The 18267-nt window shown below is 38.2% G+C and overlaps 1 protein-coding gene across 2 annotated transcripts in view; it reads right to left on the minus strand.

Moving 5' to 3' along the window:
* Positions 1 to 18267, minus strand: part of LOC5575646 — a 101874-nt gene that overhangs the window by 32593 nt on the left and 51014 nt on the right. For both annotated transcript variants that reach the window (XM_021838055.1, XM_021838054.1), the window contains exon 2: positions 447 to 890. In XM_021838055.1, the coding sequence (XP_021693747.1) occupies positions 447 to 582 (136 nt within the window). In that variant the 5' untranslated portion in view covers positions 583 to 890. The remainder of the gene's footprint in view (positions 1 to 446; positions 891 to 18267) is intronic.

The following is an 18267-nucleotide window of genomic DNA, read 5'->3' on the forward strand; positions in this document are numbered from 1 at the left end:
TAGAAAAGTAGCTCTCATTCCATGTTTTCTGTTTGTCTATGTTCTTTCGAACTCTCAATCTCTAATATTTCTTCGTAAGTGTCCTCTATCTCTTACTTTTTTCGCTGTTCTTCCTTTATTTTGTTAATTTTTTCTTTGTTTTTGTGTCTCTATTTTTTTCCTTTCTGATATTTAAGTTCTCTCTCTTTTGTATATTTTCTCTCTCATCGTTTTGTCTTTTTTATCTCATTCTTTGAACTCCTCTCTTCCGTCTCTTTCATTTGTGTCTAAGTTTCTGTGTTTCCTCTGCTTGTAGCGCTTTTTTTAAATTCATTAAATTTTACAGACATTCTGTAATATTGAACAACCCTAAACTTTATTTCAGGGAAAATCTTGTAAATAATAACGGCAAAAGAAGGTTTTCATTGGGAGGTACTGCACCTACCCCATCAATCCCCACCACTTACCTTCGATGAACTGCGTCTCGGAGTGGTCGCCCAGGAAACTCCTCCGCTCGATGTAGCACCGAACGGCCGTCCCCAGGTCCATGAAGGCCACGAATGCGATCCACCCCCGAAACGCGTACAGCAGCTTCCGCTCCATTGCTTCCAAATACTAGTACTATTTAGTGCCGCCGCCGCTATCACAATGTTGCAATTGCCCGGGGTTTTATCGTGGCTCGCCGTTGTTTTTTCTGAGATTCTATGATTGCACGGTTTTATTCGTGGTCCTGCAACAAAGTTGGCGTTGCCTTGGTTCTTGCTTTGACACTCTGCGTTGATTACTACCCGTGTTGATGGTTTTTTGATGATATTTTGGCTGGCTACGATTGATTGTTACTTTGTTTCGGTTGTGTGATAGTGATTTATTTGGCAGCAATTTTAATTCTAGAGTTGCATGGATGGAAACGTCTGAAAAGAAATTGAAGAATGAATTGATCAGTGGAGCGTGTCATTCGGGATGGCTTTATCGCAGGAAAAAAGTGCAATTGAAAATATGATAAAGAATCGTCTGACTCAGCATACAGCGAAACAGCTTCCGGTCACATTTTTCATTATTCTGTCGTTTATAGTTGCATCTTGTTCGATGCTCGTTGCATACATAAAGGCCGCAGCACACGTGCTTCGGGCAAACGAACTTAGTTTCAGACACTCTTATGAAAAAATGAAACCCGTAGATAAATCATTTGAAGAACATGTTATTTAAAAGATGGGTTTTCACGAAAAAAGTTTTCCTGCCTGTGCAATAGGACTCGAGCCAAATCCATTAGTATTGATGCTCTGTAGAGTGGCTCTAAATCTAATGTGAAGCGAATGGAATCAATGCATGCAACGGAACGAGTCAAAACCGATAGCACATTTCTAGAGAACATGTGTCATTTATTTAGCTTTTCTTTGACAAAATTTTGTTCGATGAACGATACTGCTTTCTTAACCCAAAATCGCATAGCTGCCTTAAAACTATCAAGAGACAACGTGTCGTGTTGCTTTGATTGTCTTTTCAAACAGTTTTACAAACATATCCATTCGACTATACCGATTAAAATCCTTAAACATTCCCGAACCAGCACTCAGTAGGCTTCTAAAAATAAGTTCAAAATCGCTTCGGCTCCTTGACATTTGTAGCGATAATAAAATGTCAGAACTTATCGTGCCTCTATTGGAATCTCTGCTATGCTAAAACAACGATATGCCATTCGGAACGACAACAAATCAACCCGGATCCGGCACGCTAGATGGGGGATAATCAAATTCGGCGGTAACTTATAAAATAGTCATCAAAAAGGTTCTTACAGTGGAGAAGCAATAAGTGAAAAGTTATGAAAATTTCTCATAACTTGTGTGAGAAGTTTGCGCCATTTTCCGGGGTGAAAGCGAACAAAGTAGGCTATAGGCACCGTAATAAAAGTGCTTTGCGACAGGAACGCAAGCGAAATGAATTGGTGGCGTGCGGATTGGGGCCAAGAAGAGAGGGGCTGTTGGAACATTGGGTGTAAATTAATAATTGGGATTGCTATTAGCCGAGAGTCCACAAACTGGAATGGTAAAATGCAACGAAAAAATTATTTAAAAAACGAAAGCAAAGCTTTTAATCGTTTTTTTTTTGTGAACTTATTTTAGTCTCTGTTTCTCCTATCTTCTGTTGTTGTTTCTTCTACTTTTAGCTTCTTTTAGTTCTATTTCTTCAACATTCAGTCTCTTTTTCCTATTCTCAGTATCTCATATCATTTCAGTCTTTTTCTTCCGTTTAGTCAATCCTTTTCCTCTTTCAGTTATCCTTTTTCCTCTCTTCAGCTTTTTTTTTTCTCTTCTCTTTAGTCTACCTTTCTCCTCTATTTGACTTCCTCTTTTCACCTCACACTGGTCCGAATCGACAATTTTGCAGGAACAAAGTGTTTTCTCTGGTTTCGAATAAAAATGATTGTTAGTTCAACAAATAGATAGTTTGATATTAAAAAACGAGTGAGTTATTTTTTTTTTGCAAAATTCTATGCATGTTAACACTTATTGTCAATTAAAAAGAACTGTTCCGGAGTAATTTTCTTATGAGTATTATATAATAATCTCACACTCATCGGAAATGAAATGCCAACAATGGATTCGGGTCTTCCTAGATGAGGTTTTTCAGTTTTGCTGACTTTGAATCCTTTCGATTCTTTCCCTTCACTCTTGGTGGAAACGTGCAGAAGTATGCCGTGAACCAAAACTCACTTCATCGGTCGATGACATAACCGTGACAGGAAAAACTTTCTACATGTCGAGGCGAAAGTCTAATTGAGAATACTCGAAAATGTGAAATGTCACGCGACAGTGTCTGCACTCAACACTCAATTTCTTTTCCTTCGATTTTGAAAAAGGTGGTACCAACGTGAGCATGTGATAAATGAACGCCGATAATGATGATGAAGCTTTATCAAACAAGATTTTTTTTTATTTAATGTGTGTTATACAGTATGCCGTGACTAGTGCGATACATCACGATTGACATTTCTACTTATGTTTGATGATAATCTAGTTAGCTTACAGTACGAAATACGTAATTAGTGTTTCCGATTAGAAAGTGTCCCTTTAAGAACGAATGTTATCTCTGACAATGCCGAATAAACAGATTGATTGGTTGGCGCCCAACGGAGAGAGGGGCCGTTTTTCTTCATATGTTGGTACCTGCTGGAAAAGCCTCAGCTGGCAGAAAAACTCCCGTGCACAAAGCAATCCATCCTATCGGAAAGCAGGCCATGCGGTTTCGACCAAAGACAAACGGTGTCAACTAACGGGGGGTCACTCAATGTGTTGATTGGACAGAATACATTCAAGATCTGTAAATACGGAATAAAAGAGTTGCGTTATGCAAATACGATGAGTAATGGTTCTTACGACACTGCTTAATTCAGTACAGAAAAGTAGTCCGTTTCAAGACAGATGCTATGATACAGACTATTACGATGAGAAATTGCAAAACGACATCCTTTCAACTTTCAAAGATCTTTATATTTTGATGCATTGCAATTTTCGAACAAAAGTTCACTGTCATGTATCCCCCTTGGCGGACGGGATTGCTGACGTGTCGATCGTCGCGGTTCGATGCCCGCACCACACGATGATGGAGCAGGAATCTGTCGCTCCCATAGCCTGCCAATCTGACTGACACAACCTATCATCGGAGAGCCATCGGATATCCCCTCTCTCATTATCGGGGCATGCCATGCTTGCTGGCTGCCCGAAGAAAATCTATGATTAAACTTATAGTTTAATATGTTAAACCATCATAGAACTTATAGTGTATGGTTCACTTATTGTTGAATGATTTAGCAAGGTTGAAACATTTATGTTTTTACTTACAACCCGATTCTGTTTTTCACGGGGGATGCGTACAGTGCAAAAAAGTTTTCAATTCATAATTTCAAAAACCGTACAAAAAAATAACACCATTTCTCGACGTTTCATGCAAAAATAAGGTATACTATTAAATTTAAATTCAATCTTGTAAGCAAAGTAAGAATGATAACTTTAAGATTTTTTAATGTTAGATGATCTTCTGAATTCCAAGAAGTAATTTAGAATATACTCCTTACAATTGTAAAATACACTTCTCGTTATTAATAAATTGATATTAAATCATTAATTCTTTTAAATTATACAATTTGAAAAACAATAATTCAGTCTCTTTTTCTTACATCATCCTTCTTTTTTTATTTTCAGAATCTCCATTTCTTACTATTAGTCTCTGTTTCTTTTACCTTCAATCTGTGTTTTTACACTTTTCAGTCTATCTTTTTCCTACTTTTAAACTCTTCTTCAGACTCCAATGTTGCTTCCTTCTACCTTCAGTCTGTTTTTCCTACTTTCCTACTTATTTTCCATTCATTCTTAAAGACACTCCTACATTCAGTCTCTCTTACTGTGTCTCTTTTTTTCTACATTCAGTCTTTATTTTTCCTTCCTCTAGACTTTTCTGATCCAACGTTCATGCACTTTTTAACTTATCTTTAGTCGCCTAAATAATTTCACTTTTCAGACTTTTTTTTTCGTCCTATCCTCCTATTGGCCTATCTTTCTGTTCCCGTCAGTATGTTTGCTCCTATCATAAATCTATATCGTCCTTCTGTTCAGCATCTTCTCTTTGACTTTGTTTCTTCCATAAAAAAAATTAAAAGAGTAGATTTGACCTGGGAGGGAAGCACCGATACTACACACGAAATATAGAACAACGTTTGTTTGAACTGCAAGATAACTCCAGCTTGCCAACAACAATCAAGGCAGGCTTGGGGAAAACCGCTAGTTTTCTTTTGTTGTGTACTTTCGATCTTTCCTGACAAACATGGAAAAAGGGCCACATTTTTCTATGCACCAAATATTAATTTTCATTGGAAAAAGTAAAACGATGCGTTTTTCAATGCTTTATATTCAATCAGTTGAAAGGTGCTCACGTGACATTACTTGCATTACGTGCATGAATTGATTTCCATTCAATTTTTTGTCACTTTTGATGAAATGCGAAAATGTGTTTTAATCATTTACGCGCTTTTTCCATGTTAGTCCAATGTTTGAGATCTGGGCTCACAGTGACAGTCCGTGACAGCGGAATCCCGGTTCACTATGACGTACAGAAATGTTGTATTAGTTTCTCCCTCCCAGGATTTGACTAATGTACCTTTTAACCAGGTCCGTCCCACTTGGGTTCAGATTGGGTACCACTTCTAGTACTGCATTTGGTCCCTTGGTACTGCAAAAGGTACCCAAGTTTGACAGATCGCAGTACACTATTCACGGCATTCTAGATTTTGCTCTATTACTTTATGTGCCATTCTGGGAGGGAGAAACCAATACCAAATTTCTGTACGTCATAGTGAGCCGAGATTCCGCTGTCACGAACTGTCACTGTGAGCCCAGATCTCAAACATTGGAATAACATGGAAAAAGCGCGTAACTGATTAGAACACATTTTCGCATTTCATCAAAAGTGACAAAAATTGGAATGAAAATCAATTCATGCACATAATGCAAGTAATGTCACGTGAACACCTTTCAACTGATTGAATATAAAGCATCGTTTTACTTTTTCCAATGAAAATTAATATTTAGTGCATAGAAAACTGTGGCCCTTTTTCCATGTTTGTCAGGAAAGATCGAAAGTACACAACAAAAGAAAACTAGCGGTTTTCCCCAAGCCTGCCTTGATTGTTGTTGGCAAGCTGGAGTTATCTTGCAGTTCAAACAAACGTTGTTCGATATTTCGTGTGTAGTATCGGTGCCTCCCTCCCAGGTGCCATTCAATTGTGGGCAAATGCCTAAGTATATTGACAGCTATAGAAGGTATGCTATTCACGCCTGTGCATTAGTATTAGTAGATAGTTATGAACTTTTTCCGGATTTGTATGGCATTTGTTATATTTTAATGCAATTTAAGTAAATTTAGGTATTTAGGATAACAAAATATCGATATTTCAGCAGAATAATTTGTTACGTATCTGATTGGGAGGTCATTTAATGCATTTGTCATATTTATAAAGAGTATTTTTCATGTTTCTCATCACAACGCATTACTTCCCTCAGAAATAACTAGCTGTTCAAGTTGTTTTTATTTTATATACAAGAATATATTTACTATATGTACATAGAAAGACCTTATTGTACGGAATGTAGGAATTGAATCTGATATAATTTGGGAAATTTGACCAAATGTCTAGATCACATGAGGGGCCCAAATTACCTAGGAGTGAGAGTGACATTTAGGTCGGTTTTGAGTAAAGTAGTAAAAGCTTCAAGCTTAACAACAGTGTTTTCGGAAGATTTTCGATCGACCCTTTCGATATTTTAGCTAGGTATAATATAATAAATAACACAAGGTGCATTTGCTTGTTGTTTATTGTTCAGTGTAATTTAACTTTCGATACTTGTTCAAAACTTACATCAGGATTTTCTTTATTTTCTTCCGCTATGGTCCTGCTATTTGATTCTAGGCTTGGAACAAACGAAAAGATTCGTGGTATTTGTTTTCAAGTTTTAGCCCAAAAATGTTAGCCATCGGTTTCTCTGCACATTGATCATTGGGAAACTATGGAACGTAACCGGTTCACTTAGTTCAGTTTTAGCAAAGACAAATTAAAGACCTTCATGTCCCTTGCAAATGCCCAAAATTTTATGGCTCATAAGGTAATCTAGAATGCCGTGAAAAGTGTACTGCGATGTGTCAAACTTGGGTACCTTTTGCACTACCGAGGGACCAAATGCAGTACTAGAAGTGGTACCCAATCTGAGCCCGAGTGCGACGGACCTGGTTTTAGGGTTTCTCTGAATATAATTTGCTCCGGCTTGTCGGAACATGACACGACATTTTCATAATTAAATTTAAGCACTTTTCTAGTTCCAAACAGGTGAAAACTGGTACTGAAAAAGTTTTCGGTGCTTGACCGAAAAAGTTCATTTTTCTAAGTATAATATAATTTGATAGCGCTTCAATATCTTAATTTTGTTAATGATATTTAATTGTTATAAATGATTAATGAAGATTTAAATCTGTAGACTTAATGGCATTTCAGTTTACATAATGACAGCTCGTCCCGTACTAACATTTGCCGAGCAATGATTCAAAAGCGAATTCCATACTAACTTTAAATGTGTTTTAAAAATAGTTCCAGGGCACGGAAACTTATGAAACTTAGGATTCTGGCTCAGTTTTTAACGTAGAATCCTGATATGTAAAAAACTTGATACCCCTAAACAAGCCAATTGAATAAATTGAATTTATATACCGATTTCAGTACAAATCTGACGGATTTTCATAACTATTTTATCTGTGTGAGTATTTTCGTGTGAGATACACAAAAATGCAGCGTACCTTTAGTAGCTGTCAAAATACGTTGGGCAAATGCAAGGGACATGGCGGTGAATAGAGGCGGCCATTTTGTAAACGGCCTGAAGTCAAGGAGTCGAAGGGCAGTGTGTAGGGGAGTAAAGCCAGCCGGCCGTCCACCGCAAACGAGACCGTGAAGAAGAAGGTGAAGTACCCGCCGACCGTTCAGCCGGAGCGCTGTTGAGAACGAAAAGTGAGGTTTTTTCAGCAGTGTTGTACAAAATACAACAGCGCGACGACTGAAGTGTTATGCAGCCCACAGATGCTCAGACGGTTTGACCAACATTGACTCCGCCCCCAAGTTAGTCAAACCGATTTATGTTGCTGCAACCGTTTGACCAACTGTCAAAGTTTGTTGCAGCAACACCATATTTCTTCGCATGTTTTGAATGCTCTCGGCAAGCCTAGTGAATATGTGATTGTTATTTTTTTTTCGATTTCTGTGGCTGTGGGTGAATATTTCTATGGCAATAATCGTTGTGAGAAAGAGCAGAACTTTAGAATTTAAAAACCGGAAGAAATGGATATTGAGGAGAAATTACAATTACAATTCACAGAAAGTATTCCGGCAGAACTCTAAAATATGAGGGATCTCTATCGGGGATTATTCTGAGCAGTCATCGATATGAGAATGGCTAGGGTAATAATTAAAGTTTGTATCCGGAGTCTTTAGCGGTTTCCTCTAGTTATTCTACTTTGAAGTCTTTCCAGAACTATTGATTATACTAGGGATTCCACCAGAACGTCTTCCTGAGATTCTACCAGGAATTTCATCAACAATTCCTCTAGAAATTTATCCACAGATTTACCCAGAAATACCTCCGAGGAAAATTCTTCAGGCTGGCTTTCTTCCAGAGGTTCCTTCAAAGATTCCTCCGCTAATTATTCAGGGTTTCCTCTACTAATTCCTTCAAAGATCAAAAAAATCCTCAAGTGATTTCTTCAGTATTTTTTCAGAGTTTACTTCAAGGCTGACTTCAAGAATTCTTCCGGAGATTGCTATCACAATTTTTCAAAGAAAAAAGTCATTTGAACTTGTGGTTTTTTATTGATACCCTAGAGGAATTTCTGATAATCCCGAAAAATTCGAAGAAGGAAAATCCTAGTCAAATCATTGATGTATTTTCTGGTAGAACTTCTGGCGAAGCTGTATTAGATTTTTCTGGTAATGAATTTCTAGCGAAACTCTATTGATATTCTTAACCCTGGAAGAACTCATGGCGAAATTTCTTAAAAAACACCATTCCGGAAGAAATAGTTAGATAAAATACTGGTGAAATCTCTGAAGGAACCGAAGGGTTTTTTCCAGAATGTTTTGGAAGAACTTTCAGAAGATTTTCTTGAATTTCCGGTGAAATCAACGGAAAAATATTGGCGAAGCTTCTAAAAGAATTTTTAGTGGAACCCCTATGAGAATTTCAGCTCATTCCTTGAAGATTTTCCTGATGGAAATCATGGAGAATTATCTGTGGGGAGGATTCCCTAATTACTTGTGAAATGATTATAAGAAAACCCCCCAGAATCTCTGAAGATATTATGTGAGAAATTCCTTGAAAAATTTCCGATGGAATCTGTAGAGTTATTCCGGTGATAAAATCCTGAGACATTTCCGGAAAAATCTTAGGAGGAATTCCTGATAACCTTTGAGTATCCTTGGAGATATTTATTCCTTGAAGAATTTTTGGAGGCATCCCATCCGAATGATTAGAGTCCGCGGCTACAAAGCAACGCCATGCCGAAGGTGTCTGGGTTCGATTCCTGGTCGGTCCAGGATCTTTTCATAAAGGAAATTTCCTTGACTTCTCTGGGCATAGAGTACAATCATACCTGCCACACGATATACGAATGCGAAAATGGCAACTTTGGAAAAGAAAGCTCTTAGTTAATAACTGTGGAAGTGCTCATAAGAACACTAAGCTGAGAAGCCGGCTACGTCCCAGTGGGGACGTTAATGCCAAGAAGAAGAAGAATTCTTGCAGGAACTCCAGATGAAAATTTTTAAAATGATTTAATCATAGGAGGAACTCCTGACGAAATCCCTTGAAGAATTCCCTATGGAATCACTTTAGGAACTCCTGATGAAATTCCTGATATAATTCCTGCTGGAACTCCTGATAGAATGCCTAGAGAAATTCCTTATGATATCCCTAGAAGATCCTGATGTTAGTCGTAGGTGACCTCCTGATATAAACTCTGGAGAAACTCCTAATAGAATCTCGGAAGAAATGCTAGCTGGAATCTCTGAAGGAACTCTTGATGGAATTCCTGGATGAACTCGTGATGAAATCCTCAGAAGAACTCTAATGGTAGCCCTAAAGGTACTCCTAACAGAATCCCTATTGGAATCCCTAGAGGAACTCTTGATGGAATCCTTGGAGGAATCAGTGGCAAATCGTAACCTCATTTTCTACCTGTTCTATGATTCTAAAAATGACTATTTCGACAAATTTAGAATATAAATAAAAAAATAATCAAAGAGTAAATTATTGAAATTGTCCTTTCTAACAACTCTCTGCTCATTGCATGCAAATTTATTGCTGAAATTCTAGAATTTATATTTGTGGGACAGGTAGATTTGAGGTTAGGGAATTGTTACTGGAGGAATATAAAGAAATTGTAAGAGGAACTCCTGATAGAATCAGGAGTCCCGATGAAATCTCTAGATGAACTCCACATGAAATTTCTGGAGGAATTCCTGATAAGTTTCCTGAAGGATTTCCTGATATAATCTATAGAGGAACTCCTGATAGAATCTCTTGAAGAATTCCGGGTGAAATCTCAGAAGAAACCCTGGAGGAATTTCTTGGAGGAAATCCTAAATATATTATTGAAGGAGTCCTGATGGAGGAATTTCTGATGAAATTCATAGATTAACTAGTGATGGAATCCCTAGAGGAACCCCTGATAAAATCTCTGGAAAAATTCCTGGAGAAACTTCTAATGGAATTGCTAGATATATTCCTGATGGAATCCCTGGAAAAAAATCCAGTTGCAATCGCTGAAGGAACTCCTAATGGAATCCCTGAAGAAATTTCTGATGAAACTCCTGTAAGGACCTAGAAGAATTCTTTATGATATCCCTAGAAGGAGTCCTGATGGAATTCCTCAAAGAATTCCTGATATAATCTCTGGAGGAAATCCTGATTAAATGTTTGGAGGCAGTTCAGGTGGAATCTCTAAAAGAACTCTGGAGGAACTCCTGATGCAATCCCCAGAAGAACTCTGATGGAAGCCCTAAAGGTATTCCTGATAGTATCCCTATAGGAACTCCTGATGGCATCCTTGGAGGAACTCCTGATGGAATCCTTGGAAGAACTCCTATCTATAGATATTCTTGAAAACACTCCTAATCATTGGAGGGACTTCTGATGGAATCCCTTTAGGAACTCCTTATAAAATCCCTGGTAGAAATCTTGATAAGTTTCCAGATAGAACTCCTGATAGAATCCCTAGAGGAACTCCTCATAATATTTCTAGAAGAAACATTGATGGGATTCCTCGAAGAACATTTGATTTAATCTCTTGAAAAATTCCGGGTGAAATCTCAGAAGGAACTCTTGATGGAATCCCTGGAGGAACTCCCGATGAAATCTCCAGAAGAACTCTGATGAAAGCCCTAAAGGTACTCCCGATAGAATCCAGATGCAGATACATAAATACAGATAATATAGATACAGGAGCCCCTGATGAAATCCCTGGGGAACACCTGAAGGAATCCTTGGAAGAATTTGTAAAGATATTCTTGAAGGAACTTTGTATGGAATCTTTGAAGGAATTCCTGTTGAAATCCCGAGAAGAACTCCTAGAACTAGAGCAACGACGGATAGAGTCCATGGAGGAATTCCAGATGGAATCTCTGAAATATCTCTTGATAGAATCCCTGGAGAAGCTTCTGATGAACTCCCTAGTTGAGTTCTAGTTGCAATCTCTGAAAAAAATCCTGATCGAATCTCTGGAGGAATTCCAGATGGAATCCCTAAAAGAATTCCTGATGGAATCCCTAGCCGAACATCTGATGATACCCCAGAAGAATTCTTGATGGTATTCCTAGAGGAACTAGAGTCCCTAGAGCTAGTCCTGATAAAAACCCTGAAGGAACTGCTAAATGAAACCTTCGTGAAATTTATGATTGAATCTATAGAAGTTCTCCTGATGGAATGCCTGGATGAAATTGTGTTTAATTCCCTAGAATAACTCCTGATTCGAGAGGCCTTCCTTAGCCCAGTGGTCAGAGTCCGCGGCTACAAAGCAAAACCATGCTGAAGGTTTCTGGGTTAAATTTCCGGTCGGTCCAGAATCTTTTCGTAATGGAAATTTCCTTGACTTCCCTAGACATAGAGTATCATCGTACCTGCCACACGATATATGAATGCGCAAATGACAACTTTGGCAAAGGAAGCTCTCAGTTAAAAATTGTAGAATCTCTAGAGTAGAACTCTAAGTTGAGAAGCAGGCTCTGTCCCAGTGAAAACGTAACGCCAAGAAGAAGAAGAACTCATCATTCTCAGAGGAATCACTGATGGAATCTTTGTAGGAACACCTGATAGAATCCCATGAGGAATTTCAGTTAAACTTTCGGTAGGAATTTATAAAGGAATTCTTATAGAAATTTCTTGTTAAATCACTAGATAAAATCTTGATTGGATTTCTGAAGGAACACCTGGTGGAATCATGAAGGAGTTTTGGAAGAATTCCAAAAGATATTACAAGAGAATTACCTGGAGAAATTCCTGGTAAAATTCTTGATGGAATCCCTGTTGTACAAATCCAAATACAATCCATGGATGGATTTTTTTGAATCACAGGTAAAACTGCTGATGGATTCTCTGAAGATATTTCTGGAGAAATTGGTTCAGGAATAATTAAAGGATCCTTGATGAATTTGCTAAAGAAAACGGTTAGAGATAGTTGGAAACGATATTTTACTATCTATATAGAAACAACTCAAGAGCGCGCATTTGATAGATCACTATGGCACCGACGCTACGTAAATTCACGCATTTTGACTTTCCACCCATCTGCATCGGTAGTTCATGGGACGTCGAAGCTTCAATTTGACATGATGACGTCGGTGTTCGTGCAACATCCCTACAGACGGTACGATCGGTTCGTCAAACATTTGGCTCCGCCCACCGGTGGTTTGAGCAAAATCAAACTCGTTTGATTTTGGCCGACCGATTCGACAACCGTCAAATCGGTTTCACAAACTGTCAAATTGGTTCGTCAAGCAGCATCACACACGGTCAAACATAGCACCAACATGAGCATCAACCTGGGGGGCGGAGTCAATGTTGGTCAAACCGTCTGAGCGTCTGTGAGCTGCATTAAATAAAGTGGGTTTGTGTTCAGCAAAGGTAGTTTAGTGTGTTCTTGGTTGCGATAGTTAAGCGCGTACGCCGACCCTGAGGCAATTGTAGAGAGGGGCAGGGATAATAACCAATAATAATTTTAGAAATTACTTTCGCTGATATATAAAGCTGATATAATAATACAAATGAGTGAATAGACTGAATATAGTTTTAGTATGACATTTGAACTTTTTAGCATTTTCTTTTTTCTGCGTGACGTTTTTATCCGGGTTGCCTGCCAATCGTGACGGCACGGTTGCCAACCGATACGATGATGACGAGGGCAATGGAATGCTCATAAATCATTCCACACCGGACGGAGACCGTTGGTACGTGTGTGCCTGCCTTTTTCCACGATTCACCGGCTACTATAGATGGCATGCTGAAGTGCTTCCTTTCCATATCGGTCGCACACAAAAAGAGGCCCGGATTCGATGGCAGCCTGCCGCGCGGTGCTGAACGTTAACTGAGTTGCATGCGGCATTTCCCGCACGGTTATAATGAAATTTGGCAACGGAAATCCTTATGCCCATAATCCTAACCGTATCGGTTGTAGTTCATGAGGAAAGTTTATCAGTGCGTATTTTAATGTTAACGTTTTTTTTTGTGCCGTTATCAGCGGTGACATTTTTAAAGGACTTTGGACAAACACATAGACCTTTAAATCCAGGATGGTCAGGAGTAGTTATTAACACTTCAGTCGTCGCGCTGTTGTGTTTTGTACAACACTGATGGAAAAAACAACGTTTTTCGTTCACAGGGGGGTGGTTCTGATGGTGACAAACCGCGCGAAGACTGGAAGGTTAATTGCAGTTCCTCGTCGTAATAGGCTGCGTTTTATCAGACAATTAACGGCCTACTTTCCCGCAAAGTCGATGCGTGACTTCTGAGATATTTATGCTTACTTTGATACGTGTCACATGAATCTGCACGATTTATAAACTAGGCCTCTGAATAGAAGTTTTATGAACTTTGGTCGAATGATTCGTGAGACGACTTACAATATCTCGTACAAGTCGAGGTCCACCGGTTTATTCATAGACAAAACCCAACAGGACACCCCTTTTGATTGACACAAGCCAAGCGGAAACATTCCAAAGGATGCCCACTAGGCTTTGTCAAACAAAAGGAGACACTTTTGACAGCCACATTTTTTGCATGTAGCTTTGTTCCCTTGCCAAGGGTCATTTTTATGCCGCTCTAAAACCATCATCATCTATTTGACGCCAGCCTTGGCGGTTGTTCTATTCGGAGTTTTATTGCACGGATAGATGCGACACCCTTTTTTTCTGTACACAACTGTCACGAAAACAAACAATCGCAACACAAACACATACGGCTGTAGGACGAAGGATAGCGACTCGCTGCATGCTGCTGCCATATCATCCCGCGTGTCGTGGTGTCATGCCGTGCCATTGTTGTCGCATTGATGCAATGAAAATTGCATACCTACGAGCGTAAGTGCACGGCTGGGAAAATAAAACGAACGAGCAAACTTTAGCTATCAAAGCAGGCGCGCGCCCGTTCGCCCGGGTGATGTTCTACTTTTGGTTTGATGCGGGGCGTGCTGTTTCTGGAAATTATATGCACAATTGCCGAGCTCCAGGCGCAAGAGTGTCACATAAACGTCAGTCGGCTGGCGCCCAACCGCCCGACTAGATGCGACGGGAAAAGGCACTGATTAATGATGTGATCTAACATATAAATGCAGCGATTACTTTCATACCATAACACAGTGAGCAAACAAATTGATTGAAAATTCTACCCTGAGTGGGTTGTAGAACTACACAAAGGATATTCAAATAATATTTGCATTTTAATGCCTGAAGCATAAAGGTTAAATGTCGTCCCAGACATCTTACGCTTTTTTACTACACAGTAGACTTTCTTCCTATATCGTCAAGATACTCGAACGAAACGAAAAGATACCTACTGCCTATTTGAGAGGAAAATTGATGGCAGTCAAACTGATTGCCCGACACCAGGCAGGTACGGTTGGCTTCCAAAACGACGAGATTGATATGCCAGATAGCAAGTTTCGCGCGTTCTTCTACATTCGCTGTGCCTTCACTCCACTTCCGGGCTGGAAGTGCAAAACGTGGTAGGAATAAGAGGGCGCACCATATGGTTTTTGCGGATCCTTGTACCACGGTGAAAGCGGAAGAAGGTAATTCTTATCGCGAAAGGCTACTTCCCGGGAGGAAACGTGTTCAAACAATGTCGAGCATCGTCTGGCAACCATTCGGGAGGAAATGCCGCAGTAGAAAGCGCGAATCATTTGGGGAGCATTGTCCGATTAGAAGAAATTGTGTTCAAGGTGAAGAAGCATCGAAGCCAAACCTCGAAGCATGCTGTAAATTTAACTTACTGTTCACTCGCTGGTGATGACCAATCGATCAAATTTTCAGGTATTGCAAACTAAACAGTGCTGCCTCTAATTGCTTTCAAGCTTCCTAACAATTTTGCCAAAGACACGAACTTTCTAGGTGATCAGGATCATTAGCTAGAGCCTGCTAGAATATGACCAAATTATATACGCGCTAGCGGCAAAATTACGCTCTCAAAATTTCACCTAATGTACGTCATAAGGCTTCTGAACAACATTGCTGAAGACCGCAATGTAGGGAATAGATGTAATAGTGTAAAAATAAATAAATATATAAATAAATAAGGCTTTTGGAATTACGAGGATTTAAATGCGCACAAGGCCTGTAGAGGGTTCGAATGCACACAAGGCCCGTGAAGGGTTTGCACACGCTTGAATTCTCGCAAACAAATCAGTTTTAAGCCTGATTCGCTGCTGACAAGTAATTTCTCGGCCTATCTTGATGCATGGACAATTTCTGCAAGGAATCGATCAAGAATGCGCTTTTTTCTGATCGCTTAGCTTTAAAACGGATTTATGCGACATCGGACGTGAATTCACGACAATGTAGAAAGTAAGGATTCCGAGATATTGCATCATAAATATTATAATTTTAGGTGATGTTAATTTTTTTGGGGGGTGTTCCAATACTAAGTGATGCGATTCCATACTTATAGTGGGTAGTGTATAAAAAAATGACTTTTCATACAACTAATTGTAAATTAACGGGTTATAATTGTAAATGTATCGTTTTAAGATACATAACCTAGCGTAATAAAAATGACGTTTTTGCGTGTTTCAAGGATTAAATTATGTGTCTTTAGTAAATTTGGGGTTAATGAATCTGATGCCGTTCTCAGTATTATTTCAACAAATCACAATTTTGGCCTACAAGTCGTCAAAATTGTTTAAAACATTGGTTTCATAAGTGTTTATTGCAATTTTAGAAATAACTTTTCTGTTTTTCGATTGAACAGAAAGCTACCGCAGCTGTCACATTACTGATTATCACAAAGCATCATCGATCGGCTGCAAAACCATGCTGATGATTGTTGTTTTCGGCTGTTTTTCAAAGCTTTGGACTCTACTAGCATACTTTGATTAGTTTGGTTTCTTTAAATGATACAATGATTTTTAGAGCTTGGCGGCTGCCGCAGAACGGAAAATTTTCAAAAGAAACGCAATATATGATATTCAAGGTATGATTTATCAAACTATTTAATGATTTCATTAAAGATATAATATGATATGACTACAATTTCAAGATTAAATTTAAATTAAATAGATTTTTTCAATATTCTTGAAGTCGCCACACAAAATCCTTCGTTTCTCTTAAATGGAAAATACAAAACTTTTCTAAATCACCAGAAAATAACTTTTGAGCATTGAAAGCATTATGAACTTGGTTGGTAAGTATTGTTTAACATATGGGGTTTGAATTCTGTGGTAAATTAAGCAAATAAATGTCCATACAAGCTGACAAACTTGCATGCAAGTTAGTTGAAATAGCCAAATTCTGCATTTTTAACAGTAAATATCTCGAAAACTAGATGTGCTATGGTATTTTTGAAAATGGCAATGGATTCATCAATTCAATAGCAGTATTTTGGTGCTTAAGACAAAAAAGCGTTCCGCAAGTGGTTTCTTCAGAATTCCGGATATTCGGAAACTAGACTGGAACGCGCAAAAATTGGTCGACAAAAAAGCGTATCCTTCAGTCAAAATTCATGATACAATAATCTTCTTATTTTCTTTCGGTAGATTATTTCATATATTTAAAGGAACAAATTTTCGTTTATTATTATGGTTTCCAAATCCGAACCACAGTGCCTTCAAGTTAACTCCTTCCTTAAAATTTTGCACCTGTAGTGGTTCCATCGACCTTATTCGCCGCCGAACTCCAGTTTTATTCCATGAATTTATTAGTTTTTTGTTGACATTCCATGTGACCCAGGTCCAATACCGTTCGATAGGGCGAAGTTCTGGACGGTTGTGGTCTTTGGGTACCAAAACCACGTTGATTGCATCGTGCCGATCGTGCCACTCGACTGCCTTTCTCCCATAGTGGTAGCTCGCCAAGTCTGGTCAGAACAGCACAGGTCTATTATGTTGCTTCAGGAATGGTAGCAGCCGCTTTTCGAGGCACTCCTAGACGTAGATCTCTTAAGGCCCAAGTAAAAATGGCGCAAGTGTCAATTAACTAAAAAAGCAGTTTTACGCCTGAGCGGCTCCATTTGAATTCGAATGTCGGTTTACTTTTGTATTTTTTGATTTGGATGAAATTTTGCACATGCTTTCTTTATGCCCAAAAATGCCTTTTTGCATCATCGGCTTGCCATTTTGACTCTAGCCTTACTTTTGAGAAGGGCCTAAGAAAAAACCCTTAATAATTTTCAAAAAAATTATAACTTAGAAACGGTTTGTCCGATCAGTTTGGTGCCTTCCGGAAAGTTTTAGGTTATTGTTGGGACTATCTGGAAAAAATATACACTGTAAACAAAAATTTTGTAATTTTTTATGTACCGAAAATAAAGCTTAAAAATCAATTTTCTCAAAAATCGTATTTTTGATTTTTTTAATTTTTTTATATGTTAAAGTAGACAAAAAATGAAATCTTTTGCACAGTGGGTCAAGATGGAGAAATCATGGACAAAAAAGTTATGATATTTTGAAAATAGGTGAATTTTTGAAAATGGTCATAATAAACTTTTTAAATATTTTTCAACTCGATTTTATGAAAGTACGCAAAATTTACAACAAAAAAGGTTTACGGAAAAATCAGGCTAACTTTTACCGTTTTAAAGATACAGCGATTTTAATACAAAATTATGATATAATTTTCAATTTTCGGTCATTATAATGTAACTTAGAAACGGTTTGTCCGATCAGTTTGGTGTCATGCGCAAAGTTTTAGGTTATTGTTGGGACTATCTGGAAAAAAATATACACTGTAAAAAAATGTTGTAATTTTTTGTTATTTTTTTTATATCGAAAATAAAGCTTAAATTCAATTTTCTCAAAAATCGTATTTTCGATTTTTTTTTTATTTTTTTATATGTTGAAGTAGACAAAAAATGAAGTCTTTTGCACAGTGGGTCAAAATGGAGAAATCATGGACAACAAAGTTATGATTTTTTTAAAAAAAGGTGAATTTGATGAAAATGGTCATAATAAACTTTTCAAATGTTTCGGTAGCAATTAGCAAAATTTTCTCATATACCT

This window comes from Aedes aegypti, chromosome 1 (genome assembly GCF_002204515.2).
Source record: "Aedes aegypti strain LVP_AGWG chromosome 1, AaegL5.0 Primary Assembly, whole genome shotgun sequence".
Classification (NCBI taxonomy): domain Eukaryota; kingdom Metazoa; phylum Arthropoda; class Insecta; order Diptera; family Culicidae; genus Aedes; species Aedes aegypti.